Below are 19,836 nucleotides of genomic sequence, written 5' to 3'. Positions count from 1 at the left end.
CGCAGCGGCCGCACTGCGCGTGCGCAAGCCCTGTAGCGAGAGAGAAACTCTCTCGCTCCGTGGCTCACTACAAAAGGGGCGGCTGTAGATGTTGATCGACAGCTCGCCCGTTTTGTAGGCGTGGCGTCCGTCTCTGAATCAGGCCCACTGCACACTGCATTTGGCAGTGACACCTGGATAACAGTGGTACAACGGGATCGGTACCCCATCATCATCATATGGGACAAATCAGATTGGTCATGGCCCATTCCCATGAGGCCACATCCCTTTTTTCGGGCGCACATCTTATTTGTCCCGATTTGAAAAAACGCCAATGCTTTTTCTGGGAATCGGTATGATTTACTGCCGGACCCCTGCCTGGCGTTTGGAATCCCGACAGCGGCATCCCGGCAGAGGAGGAAATCCCGATCGTCGAAGGTAAGTATTCACTAACCCCCTAACCCTCCCTTAGGGGTGCCTAACCCTAACCTTCCCCCCCAAGTGCCTAACCCTAATCCCCTCCCTAAGTGCCTAAACCTAAACCCCCCTTCCCGCCGCCTAACCCCAAGTCCCCCCGGCGTTGCCAAACTCCAGGTCCCCCCGGGGGTGCCAAACCCCAAGTCCCCCCGGGGGTGCCTAACCCTCCCTCCCGCTAGCCTAACCCTAACCTCCTGTGGGGGGGGGGGGTGCCTAATCCTAAATCCCCCCCTGGGAGCCCTAAACCTAACCGTCCACCCCGCGTGGCTGTCCGCGCTCGGCATCACTTCGATCGGGATGCCGGGAGCCGGTCTCCCGGCGTCAGTAAAATGACAGGCGTCTAAATTTAGACGCCTATCATTTAACCCTTGCCGGGATAAAGCAGTCGGGAAGCCGGCTATCGGGATTAGGTCCGCCGGCTTCCCGACTGCATACCCTTTTTCTGGCCCAGGGCATAAAAAGTCTAGTTACGGCTCTGGTGCTGTATAACTAAATAATAATAAAGTACAGCTATAGATATCTGTGGTGACAGGGAACAGGGGGTACACCTATCAGTAGAAGTTTGTGCAGAAATCCGTCCTGATTGATACATACAGAAAGGTGTGCCCATGGTAAGTGAAAAGGATACAGATTATATGGCATTTAAACTATATTTTACCTGTTCCAGCTCATATGCTTTTGCTTTGTCTTCATCCCTATCAGCATTTTTTCTGTAAGCAAGACTCAGGCCCCAGACTGCTAGAATTGTGTATACATTGTCACGTACCCAGGCATCTTTGTGCTCGCAGCTGGCAGGCAGCAGACCTGTCACTGCATTCTGAAAAGAAGAAGAAAGTACAAATCTATTCAGTACAGCATAATGCCCAACTTTTACAAAGACAAAATGAGACCCATCCCCGATCCACCCACTTATGCCCATTATTTGGCAGAGCTCACATCAGTGCAAGCTCTACCTGTTTCAAGGTACACAAATCAGTTATTGTGAGGTATGTTGGGACATGTTCACACACTACTAGGGATCGAGTAGAACTGAAAAAATGAAACATAATCCATAACAGTTACAAAATGCACAGTACATAATGGAGGTGCAGGAGTTTGTGCAGGCTGAATGAGTAAACAGGCAGAGGGGGGGGAATGTGGAGAACTTACCCATAGCAACCAATCGGCTTCTAGCTAGCATTTATCAAGTGCATTCTATAAAATGATAGGTAGAAGCCGATTGGTTGCTATTGCCAACTTCTCCATTTAAATACTTTTGAGAAGGTTTGATACATCTCCCCCAGAGTGAGAGCTTTCCTTGCAAAGCATGGAGCAGGGGCACAATGCAAATATGATATTTCGATTTGCAGAGAATGATTGTTCTAGTGAAATAAAGGGGTAGAGAGAGGACATTGTTAGAGCCATTCCTGGTTGTGTGGATGGATGCCCAGCCATTTTCACTCCGCAAAAATAAACAGTTATGAGCGGAGGGAGATTTTGGTTCAACCCATATTTTTATTGGGACACATACTCTCTCACTATTAAGATTCATTTACAGTAAGTCATAAAGTGGCTAAAAGTGTGAGTCCTCTGGTGCTGTGATACACTTACTTAGGTTGCCAGAGAGTAGCGTCATTTTCAATGACTGGCTATGGAGTCTGCAACCGGAAGGGTCGCCATGTATTTGGGTGCTTAGCACAGGAGTAGATACATATGAGTAACACAGGTGCAATGTAAGGTCATATAATGATGGCGTACAGACAAAGCTTTTGTTTACTTCCTCCAGCACAAAGAGTGTTATGTTACAAGTTCAGCTTTGCCAACTTCCTACATTAGATGTAAATATGCCAATCTCATTACTTCAGCTGTATGATACTCTTAGTGGGTTATGCTAACACTTCCTTTGCAGTCTTAGGGCCCTATTTATCAATATTATTTTTACTAACAATGTGAAAATGCATGTTTTCACACCTTTATCACATTATTTTGGTATCACTTACATTTATCAAACAGCTTTTGGAGCAGTTTTCGTTAAAAAAAAAAAAAAAAAAGAACTTAAAATTTGCATACATGTAATGGGAAATGCGATCTGCTTCAAATGTACTAGAAGAAATTGTTAATAAAACCCCAGAAGGAAGCCCTGAGATAACAACGCCACCTGGGGGTAAATTTACTAAAGTTCGATTTGTGATTCATTTCTCCTGAGATCAAATTGAACTCGAACAGCAAAATCACTCAGTAAATCTCAAATTTACTATAAATGGATTTTGCTTTCGATTTTCAAATTGAATTCGAACTGGTATCATGTTAAGAAGGGATTTGCTGTTCGATTTGGCATATTCATGTCCAAATCGAACAGCAAATCCTACTTCAAAACAAAGTGAAAATCCCCAAGTAATAAGAACTGCTTCATGCTTTCACTTTCAGCATGAGCATGAGCAGTTCGTTTTCACACAGATACAGACATCAGTGAAATGCCTGCATGTATCTTATTGTAACAAGCTTATAATGTTACATTTAGAAAAAAAAAAAAATTACATGTGGTCCTTCCCCCCCCAAAAAAAAAAAAAAAACAGCCCCGGACTTTTTATAGCCAGTCCTGGTTGTCTACAGGGAAAAAAAAAATGCGTAGGGTTTCACTGTACTTAGTACAACCAGCACTGGGCTCTGAGAATCAGTGCTGGTTCTGGAATTACAGGCAAAAAATTGCGTAGGGTCCCCCTGTACTTACCAGAACCAGCACCGGACCCTTTCTAGCGGGGGGGCTGATACCATAGCCAGGAGAGCCCCGGGACCCCCAGCCGCAGCAACAGCCCTCTCCAGGGCACCCCTAGCCTAGGCTGATAGCCCGGGGCTATCCCCGCCACCGCTGGGTGGTGGGTGATGGGTTGACAGTGTAAGTGTAGAGCATTTGAAATAGTATTAAATATTGTCTTTTGCTGTGGAACTGCAGGTCCCAGCAAGCCTCCCCCGCATGCTGGTACTTGGATAACCACAAGTACCAGCATTCGGGGCATTACGGGCCCTCTGGTACCTGTAGTTCCTCTGCAAAAGCAATATTAAAAAAACACAAGACACACACACCGTACATAGTATAATTTTATTAAACATACATGCACTCACACATGAACTCATACTCACCTACAGTATGTATCCCTGTAGCATCAGTCCACTTCTCCAGTAGACTATCCATAGGCTACCTGTGGTAGAAAAAAAAAAACATACTCACCTTCTCCTATGCACGAATCTGTCCTCTTCATTCCAAAGTAGGCATCCATGGTCTTCTTAAAATAAAAATAACAAATAAAACCGAGCCACACAACTGATAACAACCAGGATGGTTGTTATCTCTCGAATGAAACGCTCAGACGCGGCTTCTTCCTTTGAAGGACCGTGCCTGAGCATTCATTGGCTGAGAGAGGTCAGCCTCCGCCTCTCTCAGCCAATGAACGGCTCCTCCATTGAAGTCAATGGTGTGAACCGCAGAATAAACTTTAATTACCCTGCGACTCTCCATTGACTTCAATGGAGTAGCCGTTCATTGGCGGAGAGACGGGGGCTTACCCGTCTCAGCCAATGAACGCTCAGACACGGCCCTTCAAAGAAGCCGTGTCTGAGCGTTTCATTCGGGAAGTATCAACTATCCTGGTTGTTACTTTAGTGCGTGGTTCATGTTTATAATTTTTTTATTTTTAGAAGACCTTGTATGCTTACAAGGACAAGCGGACCACTCCAGGTAATGTAGGCGAGTATGTGTGAGTGTGTATGCATGTAATAAAACTGTATTTTCACGGTTTGTGTGTGTCTTGTGTTTTTTTAAACATTTCTTTACATGTGAGCTACAGGTACCAGCGGGCCCTTAATTCCTCATATGCTGGTACTTGTGGTTCCCCAAGTTCCAGCATGTGGGACGAGGGTTGCTGGGACCTGCAGTTCTACTGTTTATTGTAAACATTGATCTATTTTTAGACAACACTTACACTATCAACCTGCCACCCACCGCCCAAGGGTGGTGGGGATAGCCCCGGGTTATCAGTCTAGGCTAGGGGTGCCCTGGAGAGGGCTGATGCTGTGGCTGGGGGGCCCGGGGCTCCCCTGGCTATGGTATCAGCCCCCCACTAGAAAGGGTCCGGTGCTGGTTCTGGTAAGTACAGGGGGACCCTACGCAATTTTTCCCCTGTAATTCCAGAACCAGCACTGGTTCTCAGAGCCCAGTGCTGGTTGACTAAGTACAGTGGAACCCTACGCAACTTTTTCCCTGTACTTAGATAACCATGAAAAGTCCGGGGCTGATTCTGTTGGGGGGAAAAATGTAACTCTTTACAAGCTTGTTACACTAAGATACATGCATGCATCTCACTGATGTATGCATGTATCTGTGTCAAATCGAACTGCTCATGCTGAAAACGAATGCATAAAGTTCAATTCATTTGGGGATGTCCTGTTCGAGTTTCAGTTCATTTTTCATTCGATTTACAAATCGAATGTCAGTAAATGAAGGGATCCTATTGTTCACTATGTGAAAACATTGATGTTTTTCAGAAATTCGATTTAATTTGAAATTCATCTTTCTGTTTGATTTGACATTCGATTTGGCCTTTAGTAAATCCTTTCATAAAAAAAAAAAAAAGCGAACTAAAAATCGAACAGAAAACAAAATCGAACTGATGTTAAGCAGGGTTCCCCCCATCTCACTTACTCTAACTGGCAGGGAAAGCAGAGCCCTTAGTAGGCTTACTTCCGTTCAGGTGATCCATGACTCTGTGAGCTCCTCGGTGACCCGGTCATCTGGTAAGTAAGCTGAGATGCTCTGAATCTCAGCAGCATCCTCAGTTTACAGCAGGGAGATAAGTGTAAGCTGAGCGGGGCAGCAGGGAAAGAAGGGGTGGTGGCAGAGGTGCGAGGCAATTGCTTTTGGGTCACAGGGGGAGGGGCAAGAGCCAGAGCAGCATGCACGGTCACACTGTCAGGGTATTTTTTTGCAAAGAATAATGTGCGAAAAGTATTCTCAGAGACAGAGCTTTCTCGGAGATGCAGATTGAGATAAATAGGCTCCTTAAGCACAGATATCACAGCAGTGACTGCACACAGGAGCCCTCATGGCTTTCATACAAACCCTTCCCTCAAGCACATGTACTTGGGGACCGGTGTCCTGGGTCCTGCTAAGATGGCTACCTCTCCTCTACGTGTGGGATACCAGAACCTTTACAAAAAACTAGAACAGCTTGCATCCTGCCACTGTGCCAGGTCCACAATAATGAAGCAGCCGTCCACGTCATTGCGTGATGTACGCCCTATGATATTCACAAATGGACCAATGACCAGGGCAGTAGTCAGAACTTTGTGGGCCCCATGGCAACATTTTGAAGTATTCCATGCCCCAATTTTTCTAGAGAGATGCCTCTCTCTGCCATGGTTGTTTATTTTATGCCCCATAGTAATGCCTTAGTTAATTGTATATCCCATAGTAGTGTCCATATTAATTTTATAAACCATAGTGCCTTTGTTAATGTTATACCTCATCGTAGTGCCCTAGTTAATGTTATGCCCTAGATCACTCTATACCCAATAGTAGAATCTAGGTTCATTTTATGCCCCATAGTAGTGCCCTAGTACATTTTACACCCCATAGTAGTGTCCTAGATCAGATTATACCACGCAATGCCTTCAGTTCATATTACGCCACATTATAGTGCTTTAGTTCATAATATGCCACACTGTAGCTCAGCTGTGCATTTGAGGGTAAAACAGGAGTTTGAGAGATAGATCATATCAGTGTGGAGCTTTACTGAGTAAAAAAACCCTGAGACTGCAACCTATATGAGCACGAGTCCCTCTTTTCATGCCGGGCAACAGAACCTAAATGCTTAGCGGGCAATTCTGGAAACTTGGTAGACAACTACATGACCTGGATGTAGGGTATGTTTGGACCAGAGCCAGGCCCCCTAACACAGTGGGCCCCATAGCAATGGCACCCCAAGCACCCAATATACCTATGCCCCTGCAAATGACCATAACACACAGGCTCCTTGCCCATTAAATAAAATACGCATCACACCCTATGTGGACCAAGTATCTCAGTAGGAACATGTCCAGGAGGATTTAAATGTGGTTTTGATTTATTTTTGGCTAAATTCAATATTAGATTGAAAACAGCAGGATAATACATTTCTCTGAAGCCAGAATAAAAGGAGTTTAATATATTTAATTTTGATTTATGCACCCCCCTCTTCTATATCTACACCCTGCCAGGATCATATATTTCTTCAAAAGAGGCCGCACAGAGGCCTGAGAGAAATTACCAAAAGAAACATCACACTCCTTAAAAATGTAGCAAAGTTAAATGTATTTTCCAACAGAGCTAGAGTGTAAAGGTGCCCACACACATAGCAACATTTTAAACAATTTGGCCGATTTCGACGAATCGGGTAAAAAAGTACAAATCATGAGTTTATACTCACGAGCACGATGCCGATGCGCGTCCCCGCTCGTCGTACATCGCATCTTCTGATCTGCCATGCTGTAGGGCAGATTAGCCAATCTGGGATACAATGCATTGGCTGCAAGATAGATCTTTAGTCAGATTGGACATTTTTAACTACAAACCATCATGATCACGACGGCAAGGGAGCTCCCGTGAAAGTTCATGAGGAAATTGGCCATAAAATCGTATCGTGAGGACATCGGTATGTTTGTGGGAACCTTAAGAGCTCAATGTCATCCACTGGAGAAAAGGATTTGAGCAAATATAAAAATCTTATTTTGTCGTTCATCCACTTGGGAGATACTGGACCTGAAGGATGTCCCATCAGCTGATCCTTTGGGTTGGTATGCTCACAATGTTACGGTGCGTAACTCCTGAAAGCCAAAACTGCTGTCATTAGAAGCACATATATTAAATCTGTAAAATTAAGTATGCATCAAGAACCATGTGACTGCCCGATACAGTTGCTAAGCCAAAGTGTTGTGTTACACAACAATCTGATATGGTAGAATGCGCCTTCACATTGTAAGGAAGTTTTCACAACCCCAATATGAAATGATTCATGCAGCTATTGTCTATTTTGATGCAGACCAGCCACTATGCAGGCATCATAGAAGTCTAGGAGATCATCGACTCCTTGTGACATACAGTAAATCTTCAATGTCCCAACAACATCCTATGGAACCTATGGATGAGCAGATCTCTCTTCCTCCGTAGACGGATTTCAACTTAGTGCCGGAATATCAATGCCCTGATTTAAATAGAATTTATAAACCACATACATTTTGTTTAAAAAAAGGATTGTTAACTTGTACTGCATGGTTCAAAAGTAGGTTATTGTTAGGACATTAGGCCTGATTCAGAGCATACTTGCCTACCCTCCCGAGTTGGTCGGGAGCCTCCCGAAAATCAGGTGCCGCTCCCGACCTCCCAGGAAGGCAGGCAATCCTCCCGGCTGCCGTCCACCCCTCCTATCCCGCTGCAATAAACCCCTGCAACACCCGCAGCAAAGGGGCCGGTGACGCGATTTGCGTCATTTTGGTCCCGCCCCCTGCTTCACAATGCCTATATTATCGGCATTATGTAGCGGGGGCGGGGCCAAACTGACGTGATCGCGTGGCCCCACCCTCCCCCCGCCACGCCCACAAGAGCCTGTCACCCGCCCAGCCACTCCCCCTTGTCATGGCTACGCCCCCGTCCTGCCGATCTGGCTGCTCCCTCCCGGAAGGAGCAGCCAGAAAGTCGGCAGGTATGATTCAGAGTTGTACGTAAACTTGATGGTTTACATACAACTCTTGATGGTTGCCGATCAGCTCATGTGCAGGATCTGTACTGCACGCGCTGATCTGTGCCTGCGACAACGGTCGCTGTGCCCCCTAAGCCATTTAGGGGAGGGGCAGTAATGGCCGGCGTCCCAGAAAACGGGGGCATGTCGGCCCCGTTTTCTGGGTGCGCCGAGGCCAGAGTCTGCGTCTTCTGACACAGCTTCACTGGGCCCGAAAGCGTGAATTTCATGGTCATCCTGAGTAACCTGAGGGTTACTCAGATGGGCGATGTTCACACAAGGGATCAGATGCTGCGTCCTCGGACACTGTAGTGGATCACAGAAGCAGGCAGGAGTCATCTATATACACAAAATGTGAATAGTGTACAACTCTAAATCAGGCCCATTAACACTAGAATTAAGTCTCAGGGGACTAGAGGAGTATTGTATGGTGAATGCGAATATGCACCACAACTTGCAGAAAACTCAGCATTTCAGGTAAGAGTGGAAGACAGAGGGCCTGATTCAGACCCACTCGCAAGCGGATCGATGGTGGCCCTTCACTCGCTCCGGAGCTCGAAGCAAAAACGAGGCGGCTGTCGATGTTGATTGACAGCTCGCCCCGTTTTGTAGGCGGGGGGGGTGTGGCTGAACAAACGGAGGCGTTCCCGAAGGAACGCCAGCCGTTTGTGGGCGGCCCTACTGTCATCACTCGATTGTGAGTGCTGAGACCCTAACACAAGGGTCTCCTCGAAATGCCGGTGGTCGCGATAATTGCAACCATCGCCAGGCCGCTCACACAAGTTGTGGGTGGTCACCCACAGCTGTGCGAGCGGCCTGGAGGCTGGAATTTAAAATAGTAGGGACGCCCTGATTCAGAGCGAGCGTGCGCCTCTGAACCAGGCCCAGAGTGTAGAAAGCTAAACCTTTAATGAATTCAGTTTTAATTTGTTATCCAAACTGTCCTGCAAAAACAGGTGAAAGCCCATTCTTTTCTACCAGCAAAACACACAAATCCTCTAAACCTTAAGATAATTTGCCAAGAGAGGATTTCTCGCTTTCTTGCTCTGAGCATGGTCACCATGGGGCATATTTAATAATTATAATTGCCGCGCTGGACCTATTCAATGAGCTGGGATTCCTCGCGCGCGAGTCCCTGCAGTCAGGCTTTACCTCGCACCTCTATGAGCTGCGAGGTAAAGCCTGACTGCGGGGACTCGCGTATAAAACACTAAATCAGGCTCTCGCAGAGGGGGAGAAAAATTGTCTACACGGAATCAGTGTGTTTCCCCACGTGTGAGTCCCCATTTTTCAGCGCGGGAAAAAGACTATTTTATTGAATAGCTTTCCCCGCGCAGCAGGGATTTTGGCCAGCAATTAGTCGCGGTGTAAACCCAGCGGCTAATTGAATACCTACCTATAACTCCTTGACCTAGAGTAGTATTGGGACACTTTGTAATTACACTGGTAGTAGACTCCCAGTTTTCCATCACTGAAGGGAGCACAGACAAAATCACTGGAATATTTTCTGGTCAACGTCCAGTATGATCCTGTTGGTTTCCTACATTTGTGCCTCCCTGATGCTTGTATGCCACAGATTTTGCGATGTCCATTTGACTTATTATAGGTTTTTTCCAGAACAGAGGATATCCCTGAACTAGAACATTTACTACCGTTCTTAATTTTAGGATACTGATTTGACTTTTACCAAGAACCACAGCTGCTGAAGCCGGCAATAAGGATCAACCACCACACAGTCATGAGGCTGGAATCCGTTGTCACAATTGTCTCATTCCATATAACAAAATACAACTTCTGTTGAGGCAGTCGTCCCTCAAACACCAAAGAAGTTACCAATGCATTCTTGGAGACAAACTGATGTATTGTCTGATCAAACTATGATGTAAACTGTCCAATTTTAATATAAATTTGATCTGCAATGCTCTAACGGAACCATAAAAACTGCACGACCTTGAATCTTGAAACCATCTCCCCAGGATTTATATACAGAAAATAAATGATGTTTGACTAAGAGTCATTAGACGCCTTACTGGTCTATTTTGTCACTTAGGAAAATATCCCTCTGATAAGTGATGAACAAAGGTCTGCAGAAGAAAAGCATCTTGGTATAAACCAGGATAGATTTCGGCTAGTTAGTAATCCAACACTGGGACCACACAACATACGCTGTCTCTCAGTAATGCAGATAAAGCACAGTCTGAGACTCTGCCTTGACCATGAGATTGTTATTTCTTATCTGTACAATTACACCCCTGGACCTCAGAAGTATGGTCATGACCAACATTATTTTCAATTTTGCTGAGCCAAAAAGAATAGTCTAAAACTGGAAATGGTGGGACTAAACCCTAAAACTGAAAGGGTAAATTAGAACAAGCAAATAAGCATCCCTGATGTGCATAGAAGTACCGTCATTAACTTGTTACGTTCCAAGACATTCATAATGGATCAGAACAATTCCATCTTGATCTTCTTCACCCGAAAAGGTTAAAAGTACTTTTACTAGCAATGCCATGTTTATGTAGGGACGATTAAATATTATGTACATACTTAAGAGTAACCCTAAAATATGTCCTGCTTGAGGTGATATAGTACTACAGGTAAGAAGTGCTGATATAGTGTAATGTAACCCAACAACAGCCTTGTCAGTGGCAGATGGCATGTACACCTCTAAGTGTGCCAGTCACAGCACAACCTCCCACTCAGTCTTCATAGCTATTTTGAGCCAATCGTCTCTCTCATCTGCTTCTGCTATTATTACACATGTAGAGCCAAGAACTTTCAGATTGCAGTGGAGAATCAGGAACATACAGTATGCAGTCACTGAAATGTGAAGATGTCACTTTTTATTTTTTTGTAAAGTAGAGCAGTGTATTAACAATGTTTACTAATGACAATTTTGACAAAGATACCGTAATTTATATTGAGAAAGGGCATCCAATCTACTGACAGATATTCATCTATATAAACTACAGACACTGAGGTCCTGGGTTTTAATCATACTTGCCAACTCTCCCTCATTGTCAGGGAGACTCCCTGAACTAGTAGCAATCTCCCCGATTGCACCTTACCCCCATTATGTAGCGGTTATATTTAAAAAAAAAAAAACCAACAACATCAATATATACATTCGATCATTAATATAATTTCCCTGCATTGGTTATAAGGCACAATGATCCCTATGGCTACATGCATTTTCTAAAAAGTATCAGTGTGTTTTTATCAACAAATAGATCTCCAACAGCTTTGGGGCTCATTTAAATTTGGATGTAATGGTGCATACGCAGTCAGATTTTGTAGGACGATATCGTTTATATTGTCCATTTTTTAGCCCCTTCCAACCCCAAACGATGGACAATGCGCGGGCACGGATGGTCGATAATGACCATCACCCGTGCATGCAGTCCAACCTGGTCGATAACGACCTGGTTACTATAGGGACACGCGTTCGTCGGTCGCGGGTCGTTACAGTCGTTTCTGGGTTGGTGGTGTGCTGGATGATCAATATCGATCATCCAGCACATGCAGGATGATCAGACAATATCGTTATCTGATCTGACCGTGTGTATGCACCATAAGTAAATTTTTTTTGACGCGCCTCTCAGATGTAGCGGTACACGTCCACTTTACCGCTGCGCTCATAGAGGTTGTGGAGTTTGTATGTTCTCCCAGTGATTCATTTTAATTAGAAACCAACCATTTGCCACTGTAAATTTAGTAGCTATATATCTAAAATCATGCCAGAGCCCACATAACTACAGGTTCTTATTTTTGGGCCATAACCAACTTGTAGAATATAAATTGCATCTGCTTTAGAATGAACAGGTACAGGTTTGACACTATAGAAAAAATAAACAATGAGCTAAAAGGATATCCAAGAACAGTTAAACACAAAGTAGTTGCTTGGGGATGCGGTCATAATATCGCCAGTCGGGATGCCGGTGCTTAGAATGTTGGCACCGGAATCCCAACATTTGTCCTGACGCCAGCAATACGATCACCGGCATCCTGACGTTAAGCACTGGAGTTAGGGAGAGGGTTAGGCACTAGGGGGGGGAGGGTTAGGTTTAGGGTGCGGGGGGGGCGGACGTTAGCTTTAAGCACTGGGGCGGTCAGGGTTGCATAAAATTGGATTTATTTTTAAATAATCAAAAACGGATTTATTTGATTTAAATAGCTTTTTTATTAAGATTTTTTTTAAATCAACGTTTAAAAATTTAAAATGTTTACTTCAAAAAAAATAATAATAAAAAAATCCTACTTGAATCCAGAAAGTCCTATTTAAATTAAATAAATCCGTTTTTGATTTTTTTTTTTAAATCCAATTTTATGCAACCCTGGGGGGGGGCTTACGTTTAGGCAGCGGGGAGGCTTATAGAGAGGATATTGACCGACAGGTGTCGGTATCCTAACCCTGCCCAGATGCCGGTGTCGGGATTTTGACCGCTGGGGTCCCGAGCGCCGGCATCCCGTACCCAAACCGAGACTCCTTAATCATAATGTCCCAAACACCACAGCATTACAGAAGGGGGAACCAGCTTACCTGTCACTCCCTGTGCATGTGAGCGGAATACCTCCCTACAGTCCCAGTAGTCAGGGCAAAAGTCCTCAATGTCAGGAAATTCCCCCGAAAATGGGAACTGTCATGTCTAAACCACAATCTCCTTTGTGTGTTTTCTCTGTACTTTTCACTTTTATCATGTACAGTAAATGCAACTACGATCAGTGTAAAATGTACCAATATAATCAAACTCCTTAAGGTATGCATTTATAATCCATGAATATACTAGCAAGCTTGGGCATAAAACCAAGTTTAAGGTGTGAGCTGCCTACATATTATGCCAATAACAAGACATATCATGCTTGTGGCTGCCGACCATTGTAAACCTTTTACTAAAAATGTTGTGATTATTTACTGGCAGCTACCTTTCTTTACTGGCACATTACCATGCTTCATCAAAGTATGCCTAGAATTTAGAAGCAGCAGCATCGACAGGGATTATAAGGAATTTATAGCACTACATACTCTCAATGGCATTTCTATGCATAGAATTGTTGTTCCAGAGGGACGTTTATGAAAACTGATTTATTTATTTTTTTATAACTGACAAGTGCAAACACTTCTCCATTACTGACTTCCAGGAGATTTATTAACATTTGGAATCCCTGAGCATGCTTTAAATATTCTCTTTATTTATAATGATGATGACACAAACATATTACATACAATGGTACAAAACAGAAGTATCCATATTAAATGCTGCTTATGATTATTCTGAATAAAATACTTCTACCTACACATAAGGCTATTAACCAAACTAAAACAACAACATAAAGTACTTCTCTTCACTTATCCCAAAATATCGCCCAGCTAGACCTCTCCGCTCTGCACCTCCATTACTTGCTCCCATTCACGGTTACAGGACTTGTTTCAGGCTGCACCCACTCTGTGGAATGCCCTCTCATGCACAAAAAGACTTTGCTCTAGTCTCCAAACTTTCAGTGCCCCCTGTAGTTTTCCCCTTTATGCAGTGCCCCCTGTAGTTTTCCCCTTTATGCAATGCCCCCTGTAGTTTTCCCCTTTATGCAGTGCCCCCTGTAGTTTTCCCCTTTATGCAGTGCCCCCTGTAGTTTTCCCCTTTATGCAGTGCCCCCTGTAGTTTTCCCCTTTATGCAGTGCCCCCTGTAGTTTTCCCCTTTATGCAGTGCCCCCTGTAGTTTTCGCTTTATGCAGTGCCCCCTGTAGTTTTCCCCTTTATGCAGTGCCCCCTGTAGTTTTCCCCTTTATGCAGTGCCCCCTGTAGTTTTCCCCTTTATGCAGTGCCCCCTGCAGTTTTCCCCTTTATGCAGTGCCCCCTGCAGTTTTCCCCTTTATGCAGTGCCCCCTGCAGTTTTCCCCTTTATGCAGTGCCCCCTGTAGTTTTCCCCTTTATGCAGTGCCCCCTGTAGTTTTCCCCTTTATGCAGTGCCCCCTGTAGTTTTCCCCTTTATGCAGCGCCCCCTGTAGTTTTCCCCTTTATGCAGTGCCCTGTGGTTTTCGCCTTTATGCAGTGGCCCCTGTGGTTTTGCTTTGCCCTTATGCAGTGCCCCCAGACTGGCCCCTTATGCAGTGCCACCAGGATGAAGTAGTGCCAATAGTTTTGGCATATTTTTCTTGTAGAAGTCATTGCTGTTTAATTGTTGCATTATTTTAAATAGCTACACCTGGTACATAGACTAAACAAACAAATTACACTATTTTATACAAGAAATATACTTACTAAATTGAACTAAAGTGCATTTTTTTTTCCTATGGTGCAGATTGCAAGGACATATCTAAAGTTATTACAGTCCATGCACCTGCTAAGGGTTCTGCAGCACATGAGAAAAAGTGTGCCTTTAAGTAATGTAATTGTGATTAATGTGCCAGATTGCTGCTAATGCAGTTAGTATTCAGCCTTATTGGGTACTGAATATGCATTGAGCAGACATTGTAGTGGAAGTGCCCCCAGGCTGGTCCCAGTCCCAGTCCGGCAGTACTTACCTCGGCGCTCCCAATACTGCTGCCTCTGCGTCGCTCTGCCTGGATCAAACTAGATCCAGCAGGCGCACAGGGTAGGCTCCTCACGTCGCGGGTGAAGTCATGGCGTCACTGGCGCAGTGCATCACTGGGAACACTGGCCTCTGAAGCAATCAGAGGCTTCTTTAGCCTCCGGTTGCTTCATAGGCCAGCGTTCCACAGCAGGGGTCGTCCGCCTATAGAAACGGCCCTGCCCACCAAGAACCTCTGCAATCTGGTTGGACCATTATGCAATATGTAGAACTTAACCTTATGTATCAATGCCCATTACCCTACAGATTATAAGCTTGCAAGCAAGACCGGCTTACCTCTTTGTCTGTCTGTTATTACTTGTTTAGTCTCAATTGTAAAGCACAACAGAATATGATGGAGCTATATAACTAAATGTTAATAAAATAAATATTACCAGTTATTTATATAGTGCACACATATTCAACAGCTCTTTAAAGAGAATATTTCGCCATTCACGTTAATACCTGCCACATTGGCGCTTATAATTTATATACTGCATAGATTATTGAGTGAACTGTACATACTACATTAAAATGTGGGCCAGGGCGGAACTACATTCTGTCATTTCTATTTGGAAATGGAAACAGTTCCGCCTCCTCCAGCCCAGCGCCACAGGGAGGTTCCATTTGTCGGGCGCCCTCTGAGATTTTGTTACCAGCGGGCGCCCAGCTCCTTCCCCGCAGCACCAGCCAGAGGCTGGAGCTCACTCCTGAGCTCTGACTTCCAGCTCCCGCAGTGTGCACTATGGGAGAGACGTCATGACGTCTCTCCCATAGTTCCAAGACCGGACGGCAGCGGACGCAGGAGCTGGGTTTAAGGTATGTATAAGTTTTGGGGGTTTTTTTTGTGTGTGTGTGTACGGCCCTATTACAGGGGGCATCACTGCAGGGGGCATTACTTCTAAAAGGCATTACTATTGTGGGCACTACTACAGTGGGCATTTCTATTGGGGGCATTACGTCAACAGGGAGCATTGAATAGGGGGCACCACTACTGTGGGCTCTGCATATGGGGTGCTACCACTGGGGTCACTACTACAGTGGGCAGTGGATAAGGGGCACTACTGCTGTGGGCATTATGTGAAAGGAGCACTACTGCTGTGGGCATTGTATAAGGGGCAATACTGCCATGGGCAGTATGTGTATTAGGGGCACTAGTACTGTGGGCATTGTGTATAAGGGGCACTGCTCTGTGTCATAACATGAATAAGGGACACTACTATGTGGTGTAATGTGAATCAGAGGCACTATGTGCAGTGTAATGTGAATAAGATTCTGCGTAATTTGAACTGGGGGATACTATTGTGACCACGCCCCTTTTTTAAATTTGCTGTTCCTTTATTAAAGAAGCTCCGAGGGGGGTTGTACCACTCTAAGCACTGGTGTTATGTTACATTAAATAGCCATAGCTTAAATAGAACAGTGCCAAGTAGTGAGGTTATGTAGAAAAAGAGCCTTGGAATTATCATGCTATAGCTTAAATACTGGGGACACACAAATACCAATCTGTGAGAAGAAAGAGTTAGGTCCTGATAGTTTTACAAAGTAAACAATATTTCATTACAAGGTGTCTTACAAGTAATTATACTACTGGTAGCAACTAACCTGGTGACAGAGTATGGTTTGTTGGACGAGTCTGGCATATCTATCCAGTCGCACGCCAGAATTACTGCGGCTCCTCATCTCTGACAGTAACCTGGTGCTAAACCCTATAATTCAACAGATGCGGCAAGAAACCATCACTGAATGTATTCATCTGACAATTGTCCCAAAATGTATTTTACAAATGTAACATTCTCCAATCTTCATACAACTATTTTCTACTCTACTGTAAGAAAGTATCTGTAAGAAAAAGACGTTTCACACTGTATTTTCAATTGTCAATGCCCTTATATCATAAACTTAGAAGAAAAAAAAAAAATTATATATATATATATATATACACACACACACACATACATACACTTATGCTGCAGTCACACCATACATCGCAGTCTGTGTTCTCAGATGACCTCTTCTGTGCTAGTACATTATCCATATAGATCAGCCATTACACATATAACCCCAATAAGTCTTCATTAGTTAATGTGACAAACCGCCCTAGTTACCTTAAGGTAATATGACCCCTCCCCTCAGAGGGTAACCCCACCACCGCATATAGCCAGCACACGCTGTGACTCTGCAGTCTGCACTTCCTGCCCGAACTTCTGCGCTGGAAGCGTCCCTCAATCACACACATACACCCGGGGGAGACGCCCTCAGCGTCTGATTGGCTGAGGGAGGTCCGGCAACACCGTCTCGGTGACTCTGGGTCCCTGCAGCGTTTATCTCTTTGGGGGTAATCGGACCTCCAGCCGGGTACTATTGGATGACTCAGCATCGGGACAGGGAGAGATCATTAATAGTGTATCCTGAGATCATATATATAGCTGCATCACGCGTGTGTTGTGTGTGTACAGGATTACATATCTATGCAGGGTAACGTCGTACAGACCAGTCTTCCGCAACGCTGCTGCGACTACTGATGATGAGCTTTCTCACCAGGATATGAGGATGTCTGCCACCCAGTGGCTGTGACGGGCTGTGCATGTTCTTTTTGGAATACTACAAATGTGTTTATCTTAGCAGTCGACTGTAGTTTGTAAGTCTGTCAAAGACAGGTGAGGACTGGCAACGGAGTTAGGGTGACATATGCCCCCCCCAGACAGCAACCTGATACACCTCGGGGGCCGATTTAAGGTTCTCCACTAACCTTCAAAAGAGTCACACGTTAATCTTAACCTCAGTAAGTTAAAGTAATAAATTTAGGCTGGGATGTACTAAAGGAAAAATGCGGTAAAAAAAACAGTTTTCAGGGTTTTTACCGCATTTCCATATGTACTAAGCCCCAGCCGCACTTTTATCAGTGCAGAGGGTAACGCCAGAAAAACCTGGCATTACCCTATAGAAGCCTATGGTCTTCTTACCGCACCCCGCTCCCGACGCTTCACCGTCGCCCAGCGCTGGCCCCCACTCACCTGCTCTCCATTGTCACCGGCCGTGCTCCTCCTGGGTCTTCCTCCTCCTAATCTTCCGGGTGCAGGGAGCAGGAGGAGGAGCCCGGGGCTTCCTGCACAGGTGACCAGCAGGAAGATCCCGTGGCTTGGAGGGGGCGGGGTCCCACGGAGACCCCGTCACCTGGGGTCGGCTGCTTCGCAAAGGGCAGCTTTTATCGCAAGAGCTGTCCTTTGCGATACTTGGTAAGGTCACCGCAACCTTAGTACATCCCGGCCTTAATCAATTAAAGAGACACCGATCTGTAATAACATACCAGTAGGCCTTCAGGGCCACACTAAGGAACATATGTATCAAAGCTTGATGTGAGATAAAATTGTGAGATATATATCACCAACCAATCGGCTTCTAATTTACATTTTGCAGGCTGTTTTTAAGAAATGATAGTTTGGAGCTGATTGGTTGGTGATATATATTTCACAATTTTATCTCACATCAAGCTTTGATACATATGCCCCAAAGTTCACGTTTTCTAGGTCACCCAGCAGGTGCATAAGTGTATTCATTACTGACTGACACATTTTAAAAAATCCATTGATGGAGATACTGTAATTCTTTCACTTGTGATTCTGTGAGGAGACCTGTAAAACATGCACTGTTTGGGGTCCTGAGGACCGAGTTTGAGAACTGCTGCTCTAGGGTCAGTAAATTGGGGGAGCAGGATCATGGATGAACTTAGGTGCTTAGTTTCTATGGAAACTACACCAAGATTAGCCCTACTTCCGAACAAAGTGGGTGGTCCTGACACACCCTATCCCCCTCTTTACATAAGTAGCCCTGTTCTTTGCATGTCCTCTCTTATGGTTGGCCAAGTCCCTCTGTGGTGGCTGGACACACCCCTTCTGGTGACTGGCCACACATCTTAAGTTGGGCCCCTACAACGGCATTCCCTGGAGGGTCTTTCATGCCCCAGTCCGACACTGGACAGACATACAGTATATGTCAACAAAGTAGGAAGACATTGGGGGCTGCAAGTGAAGGCTTAGGAGGGCCGCATCTGGCCCTAGGGCAGCCTTTAGCCTGACACTATTGTGAGAGGTGGGGAGATGCAGGGCCAGCGCAATGCACTCAGCCAGCCCTGCACCGCATGGAGGCGCCGGGCTGGAGAGGTGCAGCCGCTGCCTACTCCATTTGCCGGGCACCCAGCTCCTCCCCTACAGCGGCAGCTGGAGGATGGAGCTCACTCCTGAGCTTCGCCCTCTAGTGGTTGAAGGGAGAGACGTCATGACGTTTCTCCCACAGTCGGATGGCAGCGGGGACATTACTACTGGGGGCACTACTAATGGGGCATTGCATTGGGGGCACTGCATAAGGGGCACAACTACTATGAGCTCTGCATAAGGGGCACTACCACTGGGGGCACTGCATAAGGGGTACCACTATTGGGGACACTACATAAGGGGCACCACTACTGGGGGCATTGCATAAAGGGCACCACTACATGGGGCACTGCATAAGGGCACTACTGCTGTAGGCACTGTATAAGGGGCACTAATTGTCAGGATTCAGTCTGGGATCTGCCGTCACTCACCGCGGCACCGGCTTCCACTGACTAGCCGCTCGGCCAGACACCAGGTGCTGCGGAGTGTGACATGCTGAGTATTATACCCGGAGCCCTGTTGACTCCCATGCAATCCTCCATATCGGAGTTCCAGCAGCGGCGGTCATGGGCGCAGCCATGTTGTCTTCTCACCTGACCGAACCCTCCACCAATGGTAGCCTTGCTCTCAGTTGACACTCTCCAACAATGGACAGCTACCTAAGGGTATAACTCAGCACTCCAGGAAACAGGAAGTTGTCTGAACAACTTCTTTTCTCCAGTAGCTGCTAGCTTCGGATCGCTGTTCCGGGCTCCATGCTGTTGTATCCTCAGTGCGCTTCACCAGTCTATGTGATAGTCTCCAGTGATATTCAGCATCGGTCAATACCGATACTCTTCAGTGATATTCAACATCATTCACTACCAATACTCTCCTGTGATATTCAACATCAGTCACTATCGATATTCTTC

The 19,836-nt window shown here is 45.5% G+C and overlaps 1 protein-coding gene across 4 annotated transcripts in view; it reads right to left on the bottom strand.

Moving 5' to 3' along the window:
- PHKA1 (phosphorylase kinase regulatory subunit alpha 1) overlaps positions 1 to 17,170 on the bottom strand; it is a 231,283-nt gene extending 214,113 nt beyond the window's left edge. For 2 of the 4 annotated variants that reach the window (XM_088444270.1, XM_088444271.1), the window contains exons 1-3: positions 16,880 to 17,168; positions 16,377 to 16,480; positions 1,115 to 1,273 (exon numbers count right to left, since the gene is read on the bottom strand). In XM_088444270.1, the coding sequence (XP_088300396.1) occupies positions 1,115 to 1,273; positions 16,377 to 16,454 (237 nt within the window). In that variant the 5' untranslated portion in view covers positions 16,455 to 16,480; positions 16,880 to 17,168. The other 2 variants (XM_088444268.1, XM_088444269.1) reach the window with 2 other exon arrangements.
- Positions 17,171 to 19,836: the final 2,666 nt, after the last annotated feature.

This window comes from Taudactylus pleione, unplaced genomic scaffold, assembly GCF_031769625.1.
Source record: "Taudactylus pleione unplaced genomic scaffold, aTauple2 ptg000352l, whole genome shotgun sequence".
NCBI classification, from domain to species: Eukaryota; Metazoa; Chordata; class Amphibia; order Anura; family Myobatrachidae; genus Taudactylus; species Taudactylus pleione.
The sequence above is the reverse complement of the archived record's forward strand: the minus strand, read 5'-3'. Positions and strand labels throughout refer to the sequence as shown.